Below are 27027 nucleotides of genomic sequence, written 5' to 3'. Positions count from 1 at the left end.
GGCAGAGAACAAGCGATAATGGCAACACAATTTTGGAGGCTGGGAAGATGATGGGCAAGTGGTAACTGACTCGGGAGATCCCAGTGGGGAAAGGCAAGAACCCACCTGATCCATGTGGCAGATATCTCAAAGGCTTGGATAATGGCAGGGCTCTCCGATTCCAGGTGATTGGGGAATCTCTAAACTAGACCCCAGATAGAGCTGGGGGCCTGGCTGATTCATATTCAGAGATCAAGGGGACATAGGTACACCTATTGCTGTATGACGACCACCTACATGGCATCCAGAATGCAGGGAGCCAACCTTGACCTACTCAGCAGAAGAGAAGAGTTTCTCTGGGGCCCTACCTAACCAGCTTAAAGACACGGACTTTAAGGATTTCCAACAAATGCCTCAGCAAGAATCAAAGTCCACTCCCACCAAAGGCTCAGAGCTTTCAGTCTGAAAGAAAGCGATAAAAAAAAAAGAAAGAAAAAGGAAGAAAGAAAGAAAGAAAGAAAGAGAAAGAAAAAGAAAGAAAGAAAGAAAGAAAGAAAAAGAAAGAGTAACAAGGAAGAGAGTATGTAGGGAGAAAATTAAAAACAAAATATCCTTAGGGAGGTAAGATAAGCAGTCTTCACACAAACGAGTAAGCAAATAAACCATCTACTCTAAAAAAAGGGGGGAGGACATTAAAAGTGAGCTCTTGGAAACTTAAAACATGATGATGGTAAAGGTTAAGGGATGAAAATAAAGTTGAGGCATCTCCCAGAAAGTAGAGCAAAAAGGCAAAAGGATGAGAAATAAGGAGGCAAGACAGAGACAAAGACCAGTTCAAGAGGGCCAACCAGCCTCAGAGAAAATGGAGGTAAGGAAAATGCACTCTCCCTTCAAGCATAATGCTAATCACACCCCTCCGCACCCATGCCTGCTCCCACCAACCCTGTCACCTCCTCCACTAGAGCGCTGCAAATTCTGATTTACCCTCTCCTTGCTCGGCCCTGCCTTTCCTCAACAATGCAGGCATGGCTATCCTTACAAAATACAAGTGCCACTGTGACACTCCTTTGCTAGAATCCTTGAGTAAAAACGAATCTTTCCCAGGACTGGAAAGGTCCCACACATTAAGCCAAACCCCCATCATCTCAACTTCCACTACTTCCTTCCCACCTCCATTCCAATTAGACTCACCTCCTTTGTAGCACTGAGCAGGCCAGGCACCTTCCTTCTTCAGGGCCTTTATACCTGCTGTTCCCTCTGCCTGGAATGATCTCCCGTATCTTTGAACGGCATAATCACTCCTCTAATTCTTGACTCAAATATTCCCTTCTTGATGAGGTCTACCTTGGCTACTCCAAATAAAATCATGACATCTCCCCACCCTTTCTAGCTCGGTTCCCTGATTATTTCCCCCATGGCACTCATCGTTAGCGAACATATTAAAATACGATTTTTCATACCATCTTTTTCATGAGCACAGGATGTTCTTTTTACTGATGTATTCCCAACAAGAGTGCTTAGCATGAGGCAAGTACCCAATACTTATTAAATGAATAAAGAAAGTTTCCCAAAACTGAAAGACATGAATTTCTAGACTGAAAGGATCCACCGAGCTCCTGGTAAAATCACTGTGAGCTTTTCAAACGCTAGAACAAAGAGAGAAGATTCTATCAACTTGCTGAGGTCACAAATCAGAATGTCTTCAAATTTCTCGATAGCAACATGGGCAAGAGGGAGACAATTGATAAATAACTTCCAATCTAGAATTTATTCCCAAACTGTCAGGTAAGTCTGAAAGTAGACTAAAAGCATTTTCAGACTCTTAATATCTAAAAATACTTTGTCTCCCATGCACCCTTGTTCCATAAAGCTCCTAAAGCATGTGGATCCCCTCAGCAGAAAAAGGCAAGCATTGGACCCTGCAACCAGAACCTGTGAGGCAGGTACAAGGAAGATATCCAGACTGAGGAGGGGAGTTTGCACACCAGGCCTGCTGAGTGTGAGGTTATTGTCGCTCCAGCCTGGTAAAACTAGCAAAGCATGTGTTGTACAGAAATGATGGAATAAACCCAGACGGCAGAGTATACTATGGAGAAAACAGGAATCCTCATGTAGGAGAAAGGCAGAGCACGTCCCAGGGCATCAGCTGTGTGTGTGGGGGGGGAGGGAAACAGAACTGACACATTACTGGATTGGACAATCCTTGTGGATGACTATTAAGTAGTTTGGAAAGAATTAGCAGTAGCTGCAAAGGAAACAAAGTTGTGTGTGGTATTTATGTTTAGGAATCACAAAAGTAAAACAGGAGGGTATCATTTAGAAACACGGACCTGCAAGAAGAAACTGGAGGAATGAACAGACTACTGGATTCTTCTATAAGCCATTTAAAACTCTATGTATTCCTTTAAAAATTAAAATGGATTTTTACAAAGATCCAGATTTCTCACTAAGCTTTCCAACCTTCTCACCTATGGGCAGTTTTCTTTCACAGTATTTACCTACCAACATGTGACGGTGACAGATGTTGGTAGCTAGGATCCCAGGTGGGAAAGACGTCAAAGAACTGAAGAGTACTTTGAAATAGTTTTATTGGCTCATAAGACCTTTGCATATAAAAAAAATACCCAAAACACTATGCAGTATTAAATCACAATTACATTTTTTTACCAATTCAAACTACCCTGAATATACATCTTTTAAAGAAAAAAAATCCTACAGAACTGAATTCTGAAATGACATTATGACTTAAATACTATGACAAAATAGATAATTCCTTATAACATTAATTCATTGCACAAAGCTGCCAGATATTTTCATAAGCATAACCATTGCACAGAGTGCAAATGAACACAATTTCAATGTTACACATTTAGTTGAAGTACGTGTGCCTCCACCTAAGGAACTCTGACATTTCTGGCACAAAATGTTGGTCTCATTTAACTTCCACTGGGCAACCGACTTCACAATTCAGTTACTCTTGCTCTCCTTAAAAAAACAGACCTATCCATCTGCTGTCAAAGCCTACGAGAGTCAGCATCGCCTTTGCTTAAAGAAATCGACTCCTCTCAATTCCTCCGGCAGGTATTCCTGATCCACCGGCTCGCTGTACATGGGGTTGTACTTGTAGCCCTTGCCGTAGCCCAAATCCTTCATCAGCCTGGTGGGCGCGTTCCTCAGGTGCAGCGGGACAGGGGGCAGGGGCCCCTGGTGGTTTCGCAGGCATGCTTTGACGTTGTTGTAGGCGCTGTACACCTCAATGGACTTGGGGGCTCTGGCAAAATAGACTACACACTGGGCCAGAAGCACCTAGGACAAAAAGGAAACATTATGAAGGTGCCAGAAAGTTTCTCTCCTGTAGGATATTTTATGACATCTCTACTTAATTCTGAAAAGATTCCCAATATGCTTTTGTTATCCCCCTTTTATGCCTATAGTCAAGATAACCACTTGTGATGGAGAGAAGAAATTCCCACAGGAGGCGAGAGGTTGAACCAGACCAATGATTTATTTATTTTTTTTGTTAAACAGAAGAACTTTTATTAAATGAATTTTTTCTTAAAACCCCAACATATAAAACATAAACATGAAGCTGCTCTGTTTGTGGGTGAACTTATAGAAACTTCCTGTTCAGCACTTCAATACTTCTGCCCCCAGGAAAGGCTGAGCACTTCCTCTGAAACCACAACTACTGAAAAGTTTCAAAACATGACCTTGTTGATACCTAAGGTCTCCCCTCTCTCTAGAGTCTAAGCTTCTAAAATGGGAGTTAAAAAGCCAAGCAGCTTCTTTGGTGGGCCCGGACATTAAAGGTGATAGCAGGACATGTGTTCAAATCCACAAAGGGACATGGCACAAGAAAAAGGAACTGATTTGCAAGGAACTGAGCTGATTACTTTACCTCACATTCGGGCATGCCTATAAAATGACAGCCTTGGTAGGCAGCAACTGCTTGTGTTAATGCAGAAGGGTCTGCCAGACCTGTCACACACACGGAAAGACAAAGGAAAGTTTAAGTCATAACGCACACTCCCAGCCTGACCTGTCTACGAGCTGCTGAGACCAGAGATCACCGCTGCCTGTAGACGTTACTGACCACAAAAATCCCATTTAGCAAAACGGACTCTTCTCTGATCTCACTAGCTTATTTGAGAGATATTTACTGAGTGGTGTCAAGAACTCTTTCCTCATGGATAAAAACTACACCTAGCAGGAAAAATACGAGAGTATGAATGACAAACGTGAGGAGCCAAGGCCATGCGGACAGGCACAGGGACACATTAAAAGCAAAACATCTACTACACCAAAAAATGTCTTTCTAATGTTTTTCTTTATATAGTGTCCAGAATCTTCCATTTCTATTTCAGAAGCTCTCCAAAGCTGTCCAATGAAAACCTGAACATGTGACTGCAAAGCATTTAAAATATTTTTTATCTCAATGCCCATGTTAGGAAAAGCACTCCTGAAGAGGAAACAGATAATGATGACTTCAGGAATACAACCCCTCAAAAGCACACACACAATGCCGAGAAATAAACCAGTGAGTTCATACTTGTCTTCTTCTCTTCTCCTTCCCTGTCCACATGGTACCAAGAAATTCCTAGGCCCCAAAGCAGTAGCATTCCTGCCCCCCCCCCCCCCCCCCCCCCCCCCCCCCCAGCATGCAACCCCACCGTCTGTGGACACAGGGTCTGGTCCTTCCCAGAACACTCACCTATGTCCTCACTGGCAAACCTCACCAGCCTCCTGGCCACATACAGCGGGTCCTCTCCTCCTTCAAGCATGCGCGCGAGCCAGTAGAGGGAGGCACTCTGGTCTGAGCCCCGCATTGACTTATGAAGCGCAGAGATGCAGTTGTAATGCTCTTCTCCTAGATACCACAAAAAGGACGTGCTCAATTACGGCCAGAAGAGGGAACCCAGAGATCTCACAGGCGGGTCATCTAAGCCATAGGTTTGTTTCACTTGGTTGATTTTAAGGAAGCCTGAATAAGGGACCTAGGAAAGCCAGGGGAGAGTGAGGTTTGACCGCTGTCCTCAAGCTGCTCAGTGGGCGGGCACGGTGCCACGGCTGCGGGGTGCTGGGGAGACCAGAGCAGCTCCATGTGGGGCCTGTGGGCCTATCTAGTAACCCAGTCAGCCTGAGAGCAGGAGGCTGCCGGAGCACCTGCGCGGCCCATGCTGAACCCGAGCCAAGACCCGGGGGGTGGCGGGGGGGCAAGGAGAGCCTCATGTGGAGAGCTGGTTCTCCTGGACCTCGGTGGGTTGCCACAGGCAAGAGGTGGAGGGGACTGATCTGATGTTCCGTTTCCATGTGCCCCTACTGTCATTTTGAGGAAAACTGTCCCGGGGGCCTGGCTGGAGCCATGAGGATGGAGAGTCAGTGACAAGGACAGCTATTACAGATGGTCCATTTGTTCCTCAGTGTCCTTTCCAGCGGCCTTTCTGGTATCTGAAGGCTGCGGTCACTTAAATCTGGTGTAGGGACGTCCATGTGGCAGGATCCCAGAAGGGCCAACACAGGAACTAACAGCTCTCACCTTGAAAGCTCTGGCAGCCCCTCCCTCACCACTTGGGTCTCCCCTCACTTTTCACCCAGGATTCACATGCAAGCAAATCAGTGAAATGTGCTTTAAAGAGAAATTTCATGATTTTCTGATCACAAACTCTTTCCTAAGTTTGAGGAGAGAATAGTCTCTTCATGAAAGAAAGCAGGGGAGTTACTCTTATTCGCATTAGTCCTTCCTAGAAAGCACCAAGGTGGACAGAGAGACCATGACCTAATTTGCACAGCATTTGGGCCCCAGGAATGAGTCCCAGCAGCTGAACATGCTGGTAAGACCATCCTTGGCCTTCATCTGAAGACAGCATGGGACAAGATGCTGGCCTGCCAGGGAAGAAAGACCCAGGAGGCTGACTGCAGAGGCCTGAGCACCCTCCATCCAGGAAGAGGGCAGATCAGTGGTTTTCAGTCCAGCCAGCAGATTCCTGTAGACAAGTGGACTTGTCATCTATCTCCGGGCTTCCTAGCTAAGTCACAGTGTCATGGAGACAGGCTAGGAAAAGGTTCCAGGTGAAATCCACAAGGTCCTGGCCCCATTCACAGGCCTGGCCAACTTGTAGATACATGGGAGATGAAAGAAGCCATTTCTGCTCCACTTTCTGTGAAATGTAAATAAGGAGGTGGCAACAAATCTCCCCAACACAAACATTACTGTCTCATACCTTTCCTGCAGGTCGACACTGAGAGGCAAACAACAGCGAAGAGCATGGGCTCTAAAGCCAGGTAGCCTGGGTGTGAGCGCCAAACTTCTTAGCCACGACACCAAGAACACGGTACTGATCCTCTCTATGCCTCGGGCAGCTCATTTGTAAAATGGGGATTAAAGACTAGCTGGCTCTTAGGATTCTGAGTCTTAAATAATGTATGCCTGGTATGGAGTAAGCACTACAGAAACATGTAAGTGTTAGATATTACTCTATGCTAGCTTCCATTTTTGCTTTTATCATATAACTTTTTTATAAACCTAAAATTTCACATTATTTACATAGAACCCTGACCTCAATGCAAGGCAGAGAACCTGCTCTCATTTAGAAATTTCTTCACTCTGATACAGAAATACGTGAGCTAGTTACTGGATCCTACAAGTGGGTAACTATATCCTAGATGACATTAAAAGAAATAATTAAAATCTTGGGACTGGGGATTTTTGTCTCACCAGAGTTATAAAAAGACCCAGGAGTATAAGCTAGCAGGTTTCCAGGGCAATGCTTCTATCATCCCTATTTATAGAACACAGCTTGGAAGAGAACAATTCTCTAGGATCTGAACTGTATTTATGAGTGTCTACAGATCCATGGTTGTACTGCTACACAACAGTAGGGTAGTGTGGGGGGGCATAGTCACATGAAATGTCAGACTTGTAGAATGTGTGGGTTCTCAAGGCCCGACCCCAGGCAGCCTCCACTGTCCCCAGCTCTTCCTGAGGCAGTGCAGGGCTATAGAGAAAGTGATCCCCATTGTGCATGGTTCCCCTGGATGGAATGTGAGCCTCGAGAAGCAGAAACCCTAGGACTAGACATGTCCAACATCCACTGTGTGTGTATGGGTGTCTGTGAGTACACTCACGTGAGTGTGTGTTACTGTGTGTGAGTGAATACGCTCTGGTGGGAATCTGGTGACCTCAGGCCGGGGCTGGTGTGGAGGCAGCACCAAGAGTGGGGAAGGACACAGTCCTAGGAACCAGTCTTATACCTGGGGTTTTATACCAGTTTTATACCACCTATACCATGAGTTTTACCACTTGCTTTGTGAACTAAGGCAAGCTTTTTATCTATGAAATGGAGATAATATTAATAACTACCTCCTAAGGTTATTTTGAAAATTAAAAAAAAGGACAATATATGTAAAATACTCAAATATTCAGTATTAATTAATGTTATGTTAAATGGTAGCCTTTTGATTTTTAAATGACAGTCTGATAAAACGTGAAAGAACAGTTCCAGTCCATCTAGTCAAAATGAAGAGTCTCCTTTAGGACACGTACAAAGGAAAGAGACAACTGTTGCTGGAACCCCCAGAAACAGTGGAGAGTCCAGCACATGGGAGTTATTTTTACCTCTTAAAATTTTACAATTTTGTTCATATCCTCCATTCTTGTATTTGGCCAAAAGTAAAGCAAAGCTCTATGTCCAGAACGCTTTACTTTTCAGACTTTCCCAGCATTCCTGACATTCAGGGGTACAGATAGCTGGCTACCTGGCATCTTTGGGCTGTGCTAGGAGAGGTCCTGCTGACCGGCACATTCACATCAGAAAGGAGCCAGGACTGTTTGTTAAATGCCTTTAAGGAGTCCTTGCTAATGTGTCCATAGTACTTACTAGTACCCTCCACCTACCCAGCTCTCAATCAGCTGAGGCACACTAATGCTGACAAGCTTCTGCCACTTCCCCAAAGTCACAGAGTGTTCTGTTCAACTCATCAGGAGGCAGTGCCTGGAACCCAAAGTCATTCTTAAGCTCCCCCACCCCCTTCTCTAACCAGTTAAGAAGGATTCTCCATCATCAAAAAGCATTTCAGAATACTGTAGACAAAGTACTGCCTCTGTGATATCTGGAATGTTCAATGATCAGCTTCCTTTTCTGGCACAGCTTTTAAAGATGTGGAAATTGGGGCACCTGGGTAGCTCAGTTGGTTAAGCGACTGCCTTCGGCTCAGGTCATGATCCTGGAGTTCTGGGATCGAGCCCCACATTGGGCTTCCTGCTCAGCGGGGGGGTCTGCTTCTCCCTCTGACTCTCTGACCCTCTTCCCTCTCGTGCTCTCTGTCTCTGTCTCTCTCAAATAAATAAAATCTTAAAAAAAAAATAAAGATGTGGAAATTATTCCCGTTACTGCAATATGACTCTACCCAGAATCAAATACTCAAGTCCCAGAGTCCAGCCTAATCTACCATACGCTAATCTTCATCACCCATCCCTCTTATAAAAATTTACAACTGTGCTGTGCCTATGACATTTAATATTGCCAGGTCATGGATCTAATAAGAGTTTGTTTCAAATCTGTTACCTGTAAATGCAGTTCTACAAAAACAGATAAGTGTACACAGCAAAATTAATTTTTTTAAAAAGCTATTACAACCAAAAACATCACATCAAGATCCACATAAACTTCATTTTTAGTTGGGACTGTAGAAATTACGGCCTTTAATTCTCATTAAACTAATAGAAATAAGTCACTTATTGCAAAAGTCTTCTTGTTATTACTGCCATTATAAGTGATCACGAAGATTACTGTCAACTGTGAATGCAGGGGCTTTCAAAAATGTGTGTATCTTAAAAGGCACTACCAGAGAGTAATGGAAAAAATACCTATCTACCTTACAAGATAAGTTTGAAGCCTGCAGTTTTAAACACGAAAACTCCTCTCAATTCTTATCAGGACAGTTTCTGCTCTGTGCCTCTCACAAGAAAGATCGCTCAGGAAGCTAGGTCTTTGAAATCAGGCTCTCAGTTGGAGGTTTAATTCAATTAACAATATGGAGATCCAACTGAGAATCAAGTTCATGTTTTGAACTCAGCTGAAAGTCAGAAGCCTGGGATGGGAATGTGTGGACACAACTTACTAAAGTTCCCCTCTTTTCACTTTCCATTACTTACCTGCTCGGTCATATAAAATATGAGATTGCTGGAGGCCTTCCTTCACATCATTTTCAGTGATCAGAACTCTACTGGGAGAATAGGTTTGCCCACTTTTCTTACAGAACATCTTCCTCGAGCTTAACCTGGCCAGCACTGCCAGCTGTAGTCCATTCAGTCCAGCTCGGGCATCCCCGTCGCTAAGATAAGCCAGAGTGTCTACTGCTTTATCCTCTATGAACACGGACGGCCTGCAACACAAAGAGGGTTAGTTACCATCACTTTCCCGTTCGACACTTCTTGTGCTGTAGCACTTCTTACAGAACAGCTCTGTCTTAGCAAGGTCATTAAAAAGCTACCTTAGGTTCAAGGCTTCTGCCCTTGCTCCCTAACTCCTGTTGTCAACATGGTTAAGCATTATCAAGACTGGGAACTGACCTGACCTCGAGTCATGAGATTATTTTACTGTATAAGCACACATACATTAAGCGTGCATGAAGGAGACATGGAAAGATACATACATGGCTTCTCTGGTTCTATCCTACAAGAGTGAAAACTACAGAAACACTAGGGCTTCATTATAGTATCCAGAAAACATACTTCAAACACAGTGCACATCCTGACAAGACAGGTATGCTCAGATCACTTCTCAAACAGGGAAGGGCCAGGATTTTTACAAACAACCCGAGTCCGCAGTTACTCTGGACACAGCAGGGCCTAGAAGCAAACCTCTGAGATTTTGGCCTGAGGCATGCTCCCAAGAGGGTATTAATCACACAAAGCCTGCACAGAGTAGTGGAGAGGTCACTAGCCTGGGTATCCATCAAAAGACTCTGACAGAACTTGGCTGTAAGACCTGAGGTAAGTCACCTACCATCACATTTCCAAATGTGGACCTTCATGAAGGTCTAATTAGGATTGGTTCTCAAGTCTAATTCAGCAAACTTTTCTATTTCTAGTCTAGTCAGACAAAATATCTCACACATTTAGTTACTTAGAGGGGTCTTACTAATTCTTGTCTAGCTGCTAGGTGCACATTTGCAAAGCAAAATATAATTTTTCAAAGGTAAAGCTCACCCATGTCATTGCCAACCTTCAGCTGAAAATGTCTCTATAGTAATTAATAAGCTAATTAGGACCGTCCAAATCAGCTACCTAGAAAACAAAGCACAGGCACCAACTGGGTTGGGCCAAGGCAGGGTGGTAGTGGTCCAGGCCATGAAGGGGACCCAGCCTATGGAGGTCTATGCATAATTCCGTACCATATACCTACCTGCTACTTCGCTTTAGTGACTAGGTTGAATAACACTAATTTGCATTCAATTCACTAATAGATTTGTTTCTAACATTTTTTTTTTTTTTTAAGATTTTACTTATTTGAGATAGAGAAAGAGTGAGCACAAGAAGGTGAGGGGGGCGTGGCAGAGGGAGACAGAGAAACAGACTTCTGGCTGAGCACTGAGCCTGACTCGGGGCTCGATCCCAGGATACTGAGTTCATGACCTAAGCCGAGGGCAAAGGCTTAATTGACTAAGCCCAGGTGCCCCTTGTTTCTAACATCTTAAAGACTGCCTCATCCCACCCCTTATTTACCAAAGCCAAGACTTCCAGTTTCTCATCTATCACTACACATAAGGCACCTGTTTTGTCTTAGCTTGATAATGAATGACTCTCTCATCACACTCCTCCTGACAGCTGCCTGGGCCCCAAGAACCATGGTTACAGTTCAGAAGCCCATTCTCCTCCCTTCCTGGCCAGATAGATATTCAAAACATACACCAAACCCATATCACTGGCACTTTATTTAAAGCCAAGGAAGCATTTCTCAAACAGACATTATTTAGCAGATTCTAGATGATTTGGAAGAAAATGACAGACAATACATACTCAAGAAAACGTGTTAGGAGGGACTAATGTCAGAGCGGGTGAGGTAGCAACTGATGTGCCTGAAAGGGAAGGGCACTCCTGAGGCTAGGTTACAGTACGTTATCTCTGAGTGTGTGCATGTGTGTGCAAACACGTGTTATGTGGCGGTGGAGGTGGGTAGAGAAAACCAAAATTGCCTGAACATCTCATTTCAGCCCCAGAACTAATAAAAGCAAAGCCTTCCATCTCCTTGGAAAGCTTCCTAGCAACAAAGAGCCTACAGGATCATTTGCAGAAAGAAAAAAGGAGTAAAGCAGGAGCCCTAATCAATCCTAACTAACTGAGCCATCACAAGGAGTGAGGCCATTTGCTGATCACATTTGTCATCTCCCCATCCCCACTAATTGTTGAGGCCTCAAGGACACGAATTATGTTTTATACCTTTTTTACATCCCTTGTGCCTGGGAGAGAACAGGCATTCAATATCTGCACAATAAATAGACTAATTTCAATTCTCCCCACAATCTCAGAGTGAAATGTCTATTTTTTAAAAATTGTAACATATGGGAAAACATTAAAAAAAAAATCCTTTTCTGTGCCACCTAAAGATGAACAATAGCTACTAGGTCATCTGTCGAATTTCCTTTATGATGTAACCATCAATCTTAAAACCTAATTTTAAAACAAAATTTGGATCATACTATAGTTTGCATCCTTAACAAATACTCAGAACTCTGAATATTACTTTATTTTAACAAAATGTACAAATCACCTATTGCTGTACTACCTTAATGTTAGCATTCTCGTATATATGCCCTTTCTATGGACTTGTCCACTGTGTATATTTAGCGGCATGGAGAGCTTTAGGGACAGAAAAAAGACAGGTGTCCTTATACACCCTAGCATTGACTCTATGGCCTCATTTCCATTGGTCCTCATGCAAAGGCAGCGAGTAGGCCTTAATAATTATGAGAGAAGCCAACTAACAGACTGCGCCACAGATTTATGAACAGCACAATGTAAACAGGCCTCTCAATGGATATTTTATGTGGTTGGAAAATAGGATCTTTCTTTCAATTTTTAAATTTTTAACCAAAGTCCGAATTAGTCTATTGTTACCTTTTTAATCAGGTTTGGTTTGGAGTCACAGGGAGCAGGAGAGCTGCCACAATAAAACCTGAGCTGAGAGCTTTCACCCAAGTTCCCACTGTTCCACTCTCCCTCCCCCTTGATATGATCCACATTCCAAATTTCACCCCCGCCCAAAATGAGGAGTATTTTTAAACACAAATGAATCTGTCAGCAACTCTGTTCAAAGTAGTAAAAGGTGACTGCTGATGGCACTCACAGTGGTCACACAATTTACCAAATGGAATTTTGCTTTTAAGAACACTGTACAGGATGTTCAAAAGGTTCTACCTATCCTCCAATATATCCTGAACCCCAGTTTACATGACCTTGGTTCTGAAAAGTGATAAAATGTGTTAAGATACCTTGAGATCTTAGAAGAGGGAGCACATGAATGCTCATGCTAAGAACAATGAAATAAGGAATACTATATTGATATTTGCAAAACTCCTCAGCAAACAGTAACTATTGCACACATTATCTTGGAAGAGTGCTCCTAGTCCAGAGGCATTATTTTAAAATTTAAGCATAAACTTAGAAAAAAATGGTTAAAATAAGTGCACTGGAAAAGATCATATTCCCAGTTAACAGATGTGGAAATTAAAGATTTAGCCTTGTTTCTCTAACTGAAGAGAAATGCTTTCACCTTAGCAGGAATATGGGAAGCATACTGTAAAGACAACTTCCTCCTTTCCTTTTCATTTCCAAGAGCCTGAATCTTTCTGCACACTGTTTTTGTCGCGGATGATACTGGGATTTGGAGAATTCTTTTTAGATAGTGAGCTGTTTAAGCTGGAAGAGGAGTGAAAATAAATGAAAATATACCTGTTACTTCATGGCAGAACAAAAGAGTATGTATGGCTCAGTTAAACTCTCTCTTCATAAATTACAAAACTATACTCTGTGAATCTTTCACTAAAGACAAGGAACATTCCATGGTCAGGGTAACAACTGCTCAACAGTGGTCCTCAACCAGGGATGTGCATCAGATTACAGAGAACTACCTTAAAATACACATATGTAAATCTAATCACAGATTTACTGATTCTAAAATCCCCAGGGACAGACTCTGGGCACATGTAGAGCTACCCTTCAACAATGTGGGGGTTAGGAGCAATGACCCCCAACACAGATGAAAATTCATGTAAAACTTCTGACTCCCCTAAAACATAACTACCAATAGCCTACTGTTGACAGAAATCTTACCAATAACAAAGACAGTCAATTAACACATATTTTGTATGTTATCTGCATTACATGCTACAATCTTAACAATAAAATAAGCTAAAGCAAAGGTTATCAAGAAAATCATAAGGAAGAGAAAATCCATTTACACTACTGTTCTGTAAGAAATATGTATATAAGTGGACCCCATGTAGTTCCAACCCATGTTGTTCAGGGGTCAACTATATTTTCAAAATGTATTCCTGGTAAATGTGATGCGTAGATGTGGTTAAAAGGTAATACTGCTAAATTATAGATAGGAATCTTTTATTCGTAATCCTTTACAAGTTAAAAGTATTGTTCTTACACAAAGAAACGCAGAGAAAGATTTGAATGTTAATATTCACCAGCAGCATTTTAACTTGGTTCTAAGTGAAAGCAAGTGACTCACTTAACTTGGTACCTAGATCCCTTCTAAACTCAGTACAGGCTCATCTCCCTTACCTTGCTTCATTTTATTGCACTTCACAGACACTACATTTTTTACAAATTGACGGTCTGTGGCAAGCCTGCACTGAGCAAATCTATCGGTGCCATTTTTCCAATAGCATTTGTTCATTTCATGTCTCTAGGTTCACATTTTTTGATCCTTGAAATATTTCAAACTTTTCATTATTATTTGTTATGATGAATTATGATCAGTGATCTTTGACGGTACTATTCTAATTGTTTTGGGGCACCACAAACCACACACACATAAGACAGATAACTTTTATCAATTGACAAATATTTGTGTTCTGACTGCTTCATCAACCAACCGTTCCCGTCTCTCTCCCCCTCCTCAGGTTCCTCTATTCCCTGAGACACAATGATATTGAAATCAGACCAGTTAATAACCCTACAGTGGCCTCTCAAAGTTCAAGTGAAGAGTTGCATGTCTTTCCTTTTAAAAACCGGAAATGATTAAGCTTAGTGAGGAAGGAACGATGAAAACCAAGACAGGCCAAAAGCTTGGCGTCTTAAACCAAACAGCCCAGTTAAGAATGCAAAGGAAACTCTCTTCTATTCTGTGAAGGCTGAGAGAAGTGAGGAAGCTGCAGAGGAAAGTCTGAATCTAGTAGAGGTTGGTTCATGAGCTTTAAGGCAAGAAGCCTTCTCCATGACATCAAAGTATAAGATGAAGCAGCAAGTGCTGATGTAGAAGCTGCAGCAAACCAACCAGAAGATCTAACTAAGGTCAGTAATGAAGGTGGCTGCACTAAACGGCGTATTTTCAATGTAGAGAAAACAGTCTTCTATTGGAAGAAGATATCATCTACGACTTCCATAGCTAGAGAGGAGAAGCCAAAGCCTGCCTTCAAAGCCAGGGTGGTCTGACTCTCCTGGTAGGGGCCAGTGCAGCTGGTGACCTGAAGTAGAAGCCAGTCGTCCTTTATTCTTTTGAAAATCCCAGGGTCCTTAAGAATTATCCTAAATCTACTCTGCCCTTGCTTCATACATGGAAGAACAAAGCCTAGATGACCACACATCTGTGGACAACATGGTTTACTGAATATTTCAAGCCCACTGTGGAGACCTACTGCTCAGAAAAAAAGATTCCTTTCAAAATATTCCTGCTCATTGACAATGCACCTGGTCATCCTGAAGTTGTAGTGGAGATGTATAAAGAGATAAATGTTGTTTTCATGCCTGCCAACACAACATCCATTCTGTGGCTGATGGATCAAGGAGTCATTTCAACTTTCAAGTCCTATTATTTAAGAAATACATCTTGTAAGGCTAGAACCTCTGATGGATCTGGGCAAAGTCAACTGAAAACCTTCTGGAAAGGATTCACCATTCTAGATGTCATTAAAAACATCTGTGATTCATGGAAAGAGGTCAAAATATCAACATGAACAGGACATTCATGTCAGGACATTGGGAGAAGCGGATTCCAATCCTTATGGATGACTTTGAGGGGTTCAGCACTTCAGTGGGGGAAGTAACTGCAGATGTGGTGAAAATAACAAGAGAACTAGACTTAGAAGTGAAGTCTAAAGATGTGACTGAAATGCTGCAATCTTGTGATAAAACTTGAATGGGTGAGGAGTTCCTTCTTACGGAGGAGCAAAGAAAGTGGTTTCCTGGGATGGCACCTACTCCCAGTGAAGATACCGTGAAGACTGTTGAAATGACAACAGAGGATTTAGAATATGACATAACTTAGTTGATCAAGCAGTGGCAGGGGGTGAGAGAATGGGCTCCAATTTTGAAAGAAGTTCTACTGTAGATAAAATGCTATCAGACAGCATCACAAGCTACAGAGAAATTGTTTGTGAAAAGAACAGTCAACTGACGTGGTAAACTTCACTGTTGTTTATTTTAACAAATATGCCACAGCCACTCAACCTTCAGCAGCCACCGCCCTGATCAGTCAGCAGCTGTCAACATCAAGGCAAGACCCGCCACCAGAAAAAAGATTAAGACTTGCTGAAAGTTCAAATGATGGATAGCATTTTTTATCAGTAAAGTTATTTTTAAATTAAGGTATGCACGTTGATTTTTTAGACATAATGCTATTGCATATTTAGCACACTACAGTGTAGTATAAACATAACTTTTATGTTCACTGGAAAACCAAAAACTCATTTGACTCACTTTATTGTAATGGTTTAGAACCAAACCCAAATTACATCTGAGGTATGCCTGTGGTTAGAAATATGCCTCACAAACCGGCCCTCCTGCAGTCAAGCTGGACGATCTTGAACACATTCTTATACCTTTTTGTGCCTCAGTTTCCTCATCTAATAAAAGGAAGTAAGGATACCTATATTGAAGAGAATCATTCTAATTAGCCCATTCAGTAACATACTTTCTAGAATTGCAAATCTTCAAAGCAGAGCCCTCAACTCTGCTGCTTCCAGGATAACCAGACTAAATAGAACACAAAACAAAACTACTTTCTCCAAAATGAGAGAACATCAACTTCACAGATGATGCCCTGTTTGTGTTTAATTCCATGGCAGCACACATTCCCAATTACACTCTACCTTACACCTGGTAGAGAATGGTGGGATGAATGGTGGCCTCCAAAGATGCACCTAAATCCTAATCTATGAATTTAGCCATATTAAGGATTTCAAGATGAGATCATCCTGATTTAGTATGAGCCCTAATCCTAAACGTCCTCATAGGAGACAGTAAGAGAAGACAGAGGCACAGAAACAGCCATGTGAAGATGAAGGCAGACATTGGAGTGGTCCTGCCACAAGCCACCAGAAGCTGGAAGGACAGACCCTATCCTAGAGCCTTCAGAGGGAATGTGGCCTGCTGACAGCCAGATTTCAGACTCAGAGCCTCCATAACTGTGAGAGAATAACTGTCTATTGCTGTAAGCCACCTAGTTTGTGATACAGGTTTTCCCCACTATCCGAAAGTAGAGGGTTCCCTTGAAATCTTTTGCAAGCCAAAATGGCATAAAGTGAAAAGACCATTACCATTAATTTATAATGGAGATTGTTTTAGTGTTCCCAGACCCAAAAAGTGACCTCTGTTAGGCTTTTCTGAGATCTTAGGACACATCTTGCTAACAGATACACGAAATAAATTAAGATAAAGCACATGCTCACAGACATGATCCAAAGATATGGTGGTGTGATTCGCGATGTTGAGTGTAGTTCCCAGGGAAGGAGCTGGGTGGGCGCTGCCTCTATAGAGGACTCACTGAAAAACAAGTGTCGAATGCTGTTTTTGCTTTTTGCTTTTTTTTTTTTTTTGGTAAGAGGGAAAATCCTCTTCTGATTTCCTCCATGGATGTGAAGTGGTATAATGTGAACTTTCAGAAAGTAGGGGATACCCATAATTTGTGATGGCAGGAAGAGGAAAGAGATGCAAGGTCAGTGAGATTGATTGGTGTTTCTTTCCGGTTGCCATTATTTTTGTCATCATTTTCGTAACATATGCTTATATACCTTTTTTTCTTTATAGCAAACCATTTTTAAGGAGAATTATTAAAGTCTACTCTAACTAAATCCACAACTCATTCCGATCAGTACTTTCTATTCTGGTGTTCCACTACCTTTCTCTCCATTCAGTGTTTAGAAAAGATTATTTTTGAAAGGCAGGCCATAGTATTAATATTAATAATATTAATTAATAAAACCCAAACAAACCAGCCTGAAGCCAGTCTGTGCGGGCGGGCTCCCCTCTCCCGGTGATTAGAGAAAAGCCCCAGTCTCAGAGTCAAGCTGCAGCACCCTCACTCCAGCAGGACAGAGCCATTTTAACTTCCAACCAACTGCTGGAACTGCCTCATTGGACAGCGACAGGGCAATCCCGGCTCCTTGCTCTACTCTCCTCATACCCACAAACAAGCGCAGTTATCTAGCCCACAGACAATGGATTATTTAGGGGTGTTTTTGAATATGTGTGTGTCTTATTATCTGGAATCTATAACGCTTCAAAGCAGCAAGTTCTCAGAGTGACTAAACACTAGTTCACTTTCTTACTGCCAGCAGCACAAGGTCACTGGATGACAGACTGGATTTTTTTTTCCCTGGTCTCCGAAATTAACCCAGTGCACAGACACCATGCTTCACAGTTTGTACCATGTGACCAAGATGCTTAGTGAAGTATATGAAAACTGCTGATTACCCAAACGGACCAAAAGAACTATTGTATGGATAATTCAACATAAATTACCAGCTTACCTCCATCTTTCTCTTCACAATCAAATCACAATTGAGTACAGAGTACTACTTTGCAGATGTCTCACTAAAGCTGTGAGGTGGTAAATAAGGGAGTAGGGGTGGGGCAGATACTGTTCTTTGGCTCTTCTTCCTTCCTGTTGCCTGGAATGCAGATATGATGGCTAGAGCTCTAGTAGCCACCTTGGGGCATGAGGTAGAAGTCATGTGCTGAAGGCGGTACAGCAGAAAGATAAGGGTCTGGGTCCCTGATGATACCATGAGGCTGACTAGCAGCTGCATTTTTTCATACTTGTCTACCTTCAGACTCTTTTACATGAGAAGGAAAGTTCTATCTTGTTAATGCCAGTTAATTTGATTTTTTTCCTGTTACATGCAGCCAAACCTAATCCTAAATGGTTCAATAACGCTGAGTACTCCCTCCCTGCTGAAGCTCTTCTCTGTGGAGCATCCTTCTGGTTTTCCTACCTTTCTAAACGTTGTGTCTTCTCCTACACAACAAATGCTGACAAGTCCTCAACTTATACCCTTAGTTCCTGGCTTTCTTCAGCTCTCCTATTCAAACACATGGGCTTTATGTTCTCTGAAGTGCTGGTGGCTCCCAAATCTCTGGCTCAAACATCTCTACTACTCTCCTGACTTCTTTACCTAACTGCCTAGAAAACCTCTCCATATGAATCATCCAGAGGCCCCACAAACTGAGCAAGTCCTGAACTGAACTCCACACTTCCTCTGCTCCTCTTCAAATCCTTCCTGTGAAAAGTGCAACTATTTGCCCAGTCATCCTTTTTCCTCCCTCCTCACACCCAGGCTCACAACCCAACTGTGCAACTTCTCAGACCAGCTCCTGCTTTTGTTCAAGTCACCTGCATTTGTTATTTGTCTTCAACACCACAGCAATAGCTTCCTAACTGGTCTTCCTACTCCCTGGTGAGGGGTAGGGAAGATGGGACTTGACTCCCTCCAACCCACCCTCTCCAATGCTATTCTCATCTTCCTAAAACGTAGAGCTGTTATGTCACTCCGTTGCTCAAAATCTATGGTTTCCCATAGCTCTCCGCATCACTTACCTTATCTTAGAACACAGGTCTTTCATAAATCTGGCTCTGCCTCCCTCCCTGGCTTCACTGACCATCACTTCCTCACACCCACTCTCCCACTCAGCTATAATGAATGGATCAGACTATTTATTACTACCTTGGACTTTTAGGGGCCATATTTCCTTGCCAAAATGAGCTTTCCATTTTATCTAAATTCTGCTTATCCTTTAAATTTCAACTCAGCACCGCCTCAGCTGCCAGGTGAGATATCTGATTTCACATATTCTAGATGCCTCCTCTCTATCCTCTACCACTCCTTGGTCATAACGCAATCACAGTATGTTCCTGGAAGCCATTTACCTACCTTTCTCCTTATCATAGACTAAGCTCTACAAAGGCACAGGAATGTGCTTTTCAGCACTCAGCCAATGCCTAGCATATGTGGGGCCTTCAACTAACGCTGAACAAATAAAACACAGAAGGAAAAACTTAGAAAGAACACTTTTATCTTACTCTAATGGGAATCTGTCATGTACAAACATATACTAGATGAGAACTCACAACTCCTCAAGAAAAATCAACAATTAAGGATCAGCTTGACTAGTGTCCAGACCACTACCTGCTCAGCTCCTCATGAGCAGCCGTAAGTAGTCTAGATTTCTCTGTAAACTAGGGCACCAACACACAAGACTACAAATGCACTCATGGTTTCCCAGAGAAGTAATTATTTGGGGTTTAAAGTCTTTCCTTCCAGCTAAATTAGTGTAACCAAACTAATTTATGTCCACAAGAATGTATATATATTTGAAGACAATCAATAGATGTGAAAGTACAATTTTACCTAAAATTGAAAGAAAACAATATCCATTTTTAATTCTCCATGGCAACTGGGGTGGTCAGATGCTTCTGTTAGGAAATCACTTACAATGTAAGAGTTCTTTTTGTGGCCTATGGCATCTCCTAACCTAACTTTCTTGTCAGAATTACTAACAAGTAGATCAATTAATGAAGCTTAATAATCTTTAATTTCATTCTGTTTCTTAGGCAATAGTATTAAAGACAAAGGTTCTTGATACCTGGGCAATGGGACAATCATCCCTTATGCTGGACTACCCAAAAATAAGATTAAACTATTTTTCTCATATTGAAAGTTAGAATTTATTCATTCACAAACCATTTACTAAGCATGTATACACTAGGCACTGTGCTGGGAATATGAACAAGGAGGACAAGTTTTTATCCTGTTAGCCCTCCCAGGAAGGGGAGGGGTGGGAATTAGAAAGGAAACAAGTGAATAAAAATAAGTTATAATTAGGATCAATTCCAAATGAGTGGTAGTGGAAAAAGCAAACATCTATTGGACATGGCAGGTTTTCTCTGACTCAGTGGCAATTTTAGCAGATGAAGAGTTATTGGCTCACTTTTGTATCAGGCTCCCAGTCTCAGTAATAAGAGAAATCTTAATTCTTTTACTCGATCCTCTCAAATTTTACTGTGTATGCAAATGATTCGGGGATCTGGTTAAAATGAAGAAATCCTTTTTAAGATGAGCTCCATGGTTCTTCCACTGTCCTTCTCATTTCACCTAATTATGGCATGGCAGTGATTGGGGAGAGAAAAAACCTGAGGGTACCTGAATAACAATTCCATGAAATCATGACATGACTGAAATCAATAAAACTACCCTAGATTAATAAAAATGCAGGATATATAGTTGTAGATATGTTATGATAACCAGTACCCAGAAAAAAAAATACACAGGAATATGTTGGGATATTTGTTCCTCTGTCTTCCCATTTTTATCAGTTGGTTATATGAGTTTTATAGTGAAAATATTGTTTATAGGACAGCTATACTAGATGTGAGGACTGGCTGTATGTAGCCCGTTTTAACCCCGACAAGTGCCAAGCACACAAAGGGCTCCTAAGTATGGATACACTTAATGGATACCAGCAAGTTCCATATTTCTTTTAGGCCACAATTTTGATGGCTATGCCATCACAACTCTACCCTAAAATGATGTGACTTTGTTGCGCCTGGGGGTCCTTGGCCATGTTTCAAGGCTTTGTGAGGCACAGCATAATTTCTCCTGCATGAGAAGGGGCAAATGGGAGACGCCAGACACACAAGGAGAGACTCTTGAAACTTAAACCCTGAACCTAAAACTATGTCTTGTTCTTTAATCCTCATAGAAGAGTGGCTCCAGAATTTGGCCTCAGGGCAGGAACTAGCAGCTGTGGGGTCCACAGCATGAAGAGGCAGGCATTAGTCTCTCATCACACCAGATTATGTTCCACTGTGTTATTTCAGTTGACACATGAATAAACGACATCTGAAGAATATATCTGAATATAAAGTTAATCTCTAACCCAAGTAATCTAATTGATTATACACTATATATATACTCTGTGTATTAATGAACTCACACAGTACTCATGATACAGAAATAGGTTGCCAAAAGGAAAGAGAGAACTTTTAATGTGTCATTTTCAGGTAAAATTTCTTTACTTTTATAGAATTGAGCTTGACTTTTAAAATGTGCAAAAATAATTCTAAAAAGATTTAAAAATTGTTATGATAACATTTATATTAATTTGTAGTTAGTACTTCTAAAAGAGGAATAAACTGCAGGAAAAAAGAAATTGGAATCTGAATATAAAGCTCAAAAGATTTGTAGGTTAAGCCTATTCCATGAAAGAAAATAATCCGTAAGGCTTCCCATACATAGTCTTCCAAGCCTTATAAAAAAAGTGTGTTAGGAAAAAAACAAAATCCTTAAGCACAAAAGCAAACACCCAAGGACTGAAATAATGGGCAAAACAATGTTAAAGCTTGAAAAATTAGATGCACCCCTTATAGGGCTATAAAATCCATCTTAAAAAAAGGAAATGTTTGCAGAGATACATTTGGTACAATTGAGCACTTTCCTCCGTTCTTGTTTTCATTACGAGATCATTTCTTCTCTGTCCCCGCCCTCTCCTTACTGCCGTCCAGCCCTTTCTGGCCCTCTGCCAGGGGATTCTCTGAGAGGTGTGTGCCCCCATGATACTGCCCGCAGTCAACTTACTCTGAACTGCTGTTACTGCTGTGGCTCAGAGGGTCAGTGGGACGGCTGGAGTCTAGGACGTGGATTCCCAGTGAGTTGATCGCCCGCATTAAAATAGTCACCATTGCCTCTACGGGAAGCTTCTCAAGAACAATAACCCGACAGCGGCTTAGGAGGGCAGCATTGACCTGGAAGGAAGGGTTTTCCGTGGTTGCCCCAATCAGAGTGATCGTCCCACATTCCACGTGAGGAAGGAAAGTGTCCTAATCATGGGAGGAAAACAGAAGAAATTGATTCCAGTCAACAACCTGCAGAATCCTATGTAAGTTGCCCATTCCTTCCTTTTCCTAGTTTTCAGTTCAGGAACAACAGCTTTATATTCATTGGAGACGGATCCACTGTTGGGAGTGGAAGCACTCATGCTTTTTAAGCCAAAAACACACCTTTTGGACTGTGAATGTCTAAGCCTGGCCACCTGCTGGCACACTAATAGCTCAAAGTAGAATTCTAACGTAGTTTCAACATAAATGATTTTTTTACTTAAAAAATTATCTTCTATTCTAAGGCTTCTATCCCAACTGGCAGATAGCTTAAATACAGCAGCTATTTAAGTTTAAGAAAACACAAAAACATTAGTATTTCTAAAATTTTCCTCTGGAGTACTCAATCATAATAGTTATTCTTCCTAACAAACTTGGTAAATATGCCTTGGTGAATATGTAACCACGGGATGTTGTCTTACAGGGAAGAAATGCTAAGATGAGTCAATGGTCTAATGAAACTGAAAGTGATAACATCCTGTCAGAACTCTGAAGAGTCTATTTAAAAAGAGATTCAGATAAAAAAATAAATAAAAAAAGAGATTCAGATCAGGAACAAAAACTTATCAGTAAGGTTTTGTAAAATATTTCTATCTCTGATTAAAAAACATTAACACCTATATCAAAGAAAAAAGTGTACTTGAAGAAAAAAGTTAATGTTTACTTAGAAAGGATACAAAAGTGACTTGGCTTTGTTTATAAAAATAAACTGTCCTTTTACTTTTATTTCAGAAAGCCATTTAAATAAGTAGTGGTGATTAGATCTTGTAACATTCACCCTGCTAAGTGCCTGAGGTCACAGAAAAGTAACACTGTATAGGGGAGAAGTTTAAAAATATTAAAATAAGGATCTTAAAATCAAGTTAAATTGCTTATAGCTCAGGGCCATACTAATAATTTCATTTATCAGATAGAGAAAAGCATTTTCTTGTCACCAAAAAACACCAAGAAAAAGTGGGGAAATAGGCTCAAAGGAGATGGGCTAACAATCTATACCTCTGTATACATAGAAAATTAATGATTACAACGGTCCTTACATTTGCATAGTGCTTTATGCTTTTCAAAGTAATCTCACATACTTTATATTCACTGTAATGTTCACAATGACCAAAAGGTAGAAGGAGGTTAATGTACCTGCTGAGATTTATTGAACCGATGAATCTCATCAATAAAAAGGATGGTTTTCCTTTTGAAAAAGCTCTTTTCATTCTGAGCTTGTTTTATGACATCTCGCACATCATTTGTCTTGGCATTTGTTGCAGACAATGTCACAAATCTTATACTATGTTTCTTGCTGTTGTTGGCTATGATGTGAGCCAGAGTGGTCTAGAAAATATGACACACAGAGTTTGGAAAGCTGATCAGACACAGAGAGAAAAGCACCCATGGGCATCAACAACAAGCAGCATCAGCACTATTTATCAAGCAACTTGAACTCTAAAGAATGCTCAGCAGCACAGATACAATCCAAAATACCACAGCACATTTTTAAAAAATTAAAAAAAAAATGTTAAAACAGGAAAGTAGCTAAACGTTAGTCTAATCCTGACCTTTTCTCCTTTATACCTAACCCTGTTTGATTCCTTTTTTGGGGACTCTAAGATCTTTGGAATCCCCATAAAGAGCGGCTGTCTTGATTTAGCAGAGCTTGAGTGACAGCTGTGACCCCTTGCAGCCAAGAAAGCATTACTGTTGAAGGACTAGTTGTAGAAATGGAGTGCAGAACCACAGAATCAATCAATTCTACAACCGGAGGCTCATCAGTGCAGCTTAGAAAAGGAGTGAGCCTTTGAACTGAAAGACCAATGACAACTACCTAGCATTTAAGATGACTGCATGCTGCCAACTCTGAATGTCTACTTTGGAAGGAGATTAAACAATAGCACTTTGATCATGTTAACAGTTACGAGAAGACAATGGCGAGATCCAAGGAAACCACTGCTCAGTGCCTGGCATTTACCAGGTGCTCCATAAATGTGCATATGCTGTTATTAATATCATTATTGTTAGCAGAAAAGTATAATAGTAAGAACGAATATAAAAAAAGTGTTTAATGAGAGAGACAAATTTGGTCCTGAATGAAAGGAAAGGTGCATTTTATTTTCTAAAGTTTCTATAGTACCATTAAGATACTGTGGCTGCTTCTTCATCAAATCTCGGCCTATGGGCTCCCACACCCATATGCCTAGGCTTGTGACCACCAACCACTATGCTGAGCCGCCCATCACATCTCTTGTGTGGCATCTTCTATTAGTTCACCCTACTCATTTTCCTCCGGAGTTTTTTCTTGCCATCTAGTCTGCCAACAGCTGATTAGCCATTCTCATGACCTTATGTAAAGATTTTGTGAACAATTACTAATAATGCTCTTGCTCAATCTCCTAAATGGGGTAGCAACTAAATCTACTACCAGGTAAATTATTTGGGATAGATATGATTTATTCCTGGCCAAAGGGAAAGTATGAGTGTGAACAAGAAGGCACAAAATGCGCAAGATGCATTCTGGGAACTGGAGCAAAGGAAGGTGTGATTAAGTTGGCGATGAAGTCGGAAAGAAAACTAGGAAAAATCATCAAAGCCCTTGTATACTAACTAAGGAGTGTGAATCACAAAGCTAAGAGGGCCCCTTTACATTCTGATACTGAATTTTGCCTTTTACTCACGGGTGCTCATCTTCCTCTCTCTTCCTGTGGATAGAAAAAAATCATACATTTAAACACCTCTTAGCCTTCTCTGTTTTGCTTATCTCTGCCACTGTTTCTCAAGTGTTCTCCAATGACATGTTTTCTAGACCCCAATATCTGAACTACCTTCCTCTGGACATGTGCTAATTCCTAACAAGGTACATACAACTGGACACCAAAATGCATTGATGTTTCTTCCCTCAAGTAGAAAGCATAGTGAGGATAGTTATGGAAATGCTAGATGAAAACAACTTGGAAAGGGAAAAGAGTTTTCATATTAGTCTTGTTAAATGAACATATTCTCAAGGATAAATAAACATCAGTCTGTTAAAATAAACCAACAGCTAGAGGGAGGGAAGAGAAACACAACTGAAACAAAAAAAATTTTGATCTTTTGCCCCCAAGCTAAACCCACGTACCTACAAATCGAATATACAAATGTTCCTCTGCAATTTGTAGCATGTCATTTCCTTGAGAACTGGGTCATTAATGGGAGGGTGGGGGTACACGTTGGAACACAAAGATCAAATCTAAGAGTGCAAATATTTTTGTAAACCTATGAATTCAGACATCTTCGTTTTGAAAATGACCGGAAAACGTGTCTTACAAATCTGGCGGGGTGTGTCTTTTTCACACCCATCACTAACTCCACCTGTGGACCTGGTGCTGCCCCGGCTCAGATGGTATCTGAAGCCCTGCCCTCAGGTCTCAACATCCACGGTGGACGCGCGGATTCTTCGGGGACGGCCTCCGCCACGGCTCTCTGACCGTTAGATCCACGCCCGACCCGTAGAGATCAATACTCGGAACCCTCCTGCCAAGGCGGCACTCACCTTGCCGCAGCCCGGCGGGCCCCACAGGATGAGGGAGGGGATTTCGTTCGTCTCCAAGAGGGACCGGAGCAGCGTCTCCTGCCCCACGGCTCTGCTCTGCCCGATGTAGTCCTGCAGCGTGTCTGGGCGCATCTTATCGGCCAGCGGCTTGCCCTCCAGCATCTGCCGAATCTCCTCCGCCGCCAGCGCCCGGGCGTGCGGGCGGCCCCCACCGCTGGCCCCGAAGGCGGCGGCGTCGGCGGCGTCCGCATCCCAGTGGCCCGGGTCGTCCTCGCCGTCCGCGTCGGCGTCCCCGTCGCCATCGCCCACCGCCTCTTCCTCCTCCTGCGCCTCCGCCTCGTCCCAGCTCCGCGGAGACGCGCTGCCCGCCGCCGCGGCCGCCGCCGCCGGCCTCTTTCCCGAGCCCTTCCTCCCGGGACTGCTGGAGCGGGCCACGGGGAAGTCGGGGATGAGGCGGGCGCCGCTGGGCGTGGGCGGCGCGTCGTAGCTCTCCCGGCTCTCGGTCTCGCCGCCGTCGTCGCCCTCCTCGCCCTCGCCCTCGCTGCTCTCGGCCGCCGTCGGGGTGGCCGGCTGCTTCAGCGCCGAGCTCTCGGAGAGCCGCCGCCTCTTGGCGCTGGGAGGCGAGAGCCCCTTGGCCCGCTCCCCGGAGCGGTGCGGCCCGGCCGTGGGCTCCGCGTGCCCCGCGGGGTTGAGCAGCAGACAGCGGTCCAGGTGCGAGTTGATGTGCGCGGCGGGCATCATCTGCTGGCACACGGGGCACTGCACCTGGTGCAGCTGCGACAGGAAGGGGTCGTCTTCCGGCCCGCTCACCTCCATGGTGGCCGCCGCCCTCGCCGGCGCCCGGCGCGGCCGCAGCAGCCCCTGCGCACGCGGAGGGCTCGAGATGCCCGCCGCTAGGCCCCGCGCCGCGCGACCCTCGCTCGGGGAGGTAGCAGGACGCGCGCGGGCCGGGGGAGGGCGCCGCTCATGCCTCACGTCCGGAGCTTCCCGCGTCGGCCCGCCCTCGGCCGGCCGCCGGGGGCGCCTCGCGCGGCGCGTCGGGAAGAGTAGTCCGCAGCCGTTTAGCTCAGCCGCCGCTGGAAACGTCTCGCGCGGCGCGTCGGGAAGTGTAGTCCGCGCCGGTTCAACGCAGCCACCGCTGGCCTC

At 43.0% G+C, this 27027-nt stretch overlaps 1 protein-coding gene and 1 long non-coding RNA gene across 4 annotated transcripts; one reads left to right on the top strand and one right to left on the bottom strand.

Moving 5' to 3' along the window:
- Window positions 1–1686: 1686 nt before the first annotated feature.
- On the top strand, window positions 1687–9113 carry LOC113927106. 2 transcript variants are annotated; one of them, XR_003521502.1, is made up of 4 exons: window positions 1687–1764; window positions 4428–4516; window positions 4851–4929; window positions 6212–9113. It is a non-coding gene; the product is annotated as an uncharacterized LOC113927106 (long non-coding RNA). The 2 variants fall into 2 exon arrangements; XR_003521501.1 differs by lacking the exon at window positions 1687–1764 and having other exon boundaries at window positions 3973–4516.
- On the bottom strand, window positions 2553–26868 carry WRNIP1 (WRN helicase interacting protein 1). Of its 2 annotated transcripts, XM_027602742.1 has the most exons (7): window positions 25882–26868; window positions 23499–23690; window positions 22066–22307; window positions 9134–9363; window positions 4691–4846; window positions 3878–3957; window positions 2553–3285 (listed from the first exon to the last, which is right to left on the bottom strand). In XM_027602742.1, the coding sequence occupies exons 1-7, from the start codon at window positions 26695–26697 to the stop codon at window positions 3010–3012; spliced, it is 1992 nt and encodes a 663-aa protein (XP_027458543.1). In that variant the 5' UTR covers window positions 26698–26868; the 3' UTR covers window positions 2553–3009. The 2 variants fall into 2 exon arrangements, with proteins under 2 accessions (XP_027458543.1, XP_027458544.1); XM_027602743.1 differs by lacking the exon at window positions 3878–3957 and having other exon boundaries at window positions 2591–3285; window positions 25882–26867.
- Window positions 26869–27027: the final 159 nt, after the last annotated feature.

Source organism: Zalophus californianus, chromosome 7, assembly GCF_009762305.2.
Source record: "Zalophus californianus isolate mZalCal1 chromosome 7, mZalCal1.pri.v2, whole genome shotgun sequence".
In the NCBI taxonomy this organism is placed as follows: Eukaryota; Metazoa; Chordata; class Mammalia; order Carnivora; family Otariidae; genus Zalophus; species Zalophus californianus.
The sequence above is the reverse complement of the archived record's forward strand: the minus strand, read 5'-3'. Positions and strand labels throughout refer to the sequence as shown.

Bases quoted from the DNA above. Each gene is read 5' to 3' on its own strand.
- WRNIP1 (XM_027602742.1), bottom strand. From the start codon at position 26,697: ATGGAGGTGAGCGGGCCGGAAGACGACCCCTTCCTGTCGCAGCTGCAC. The intron at 9,364-22,065 runs GTAAGTTGACTG...TTTGTGTTGCAG, and splicing joins AGCAGTAACAGCAGTTCAGA to GCCGTCCGTGTTCATAGAGG. The intron at 3,958-4,690 runs GTGAGTGTTCTG...TGTGTGTGACAG, and splicing joins GTTTGCCAGTGAGGACATAG to GTCTGGCAGACCCTTCTGCA.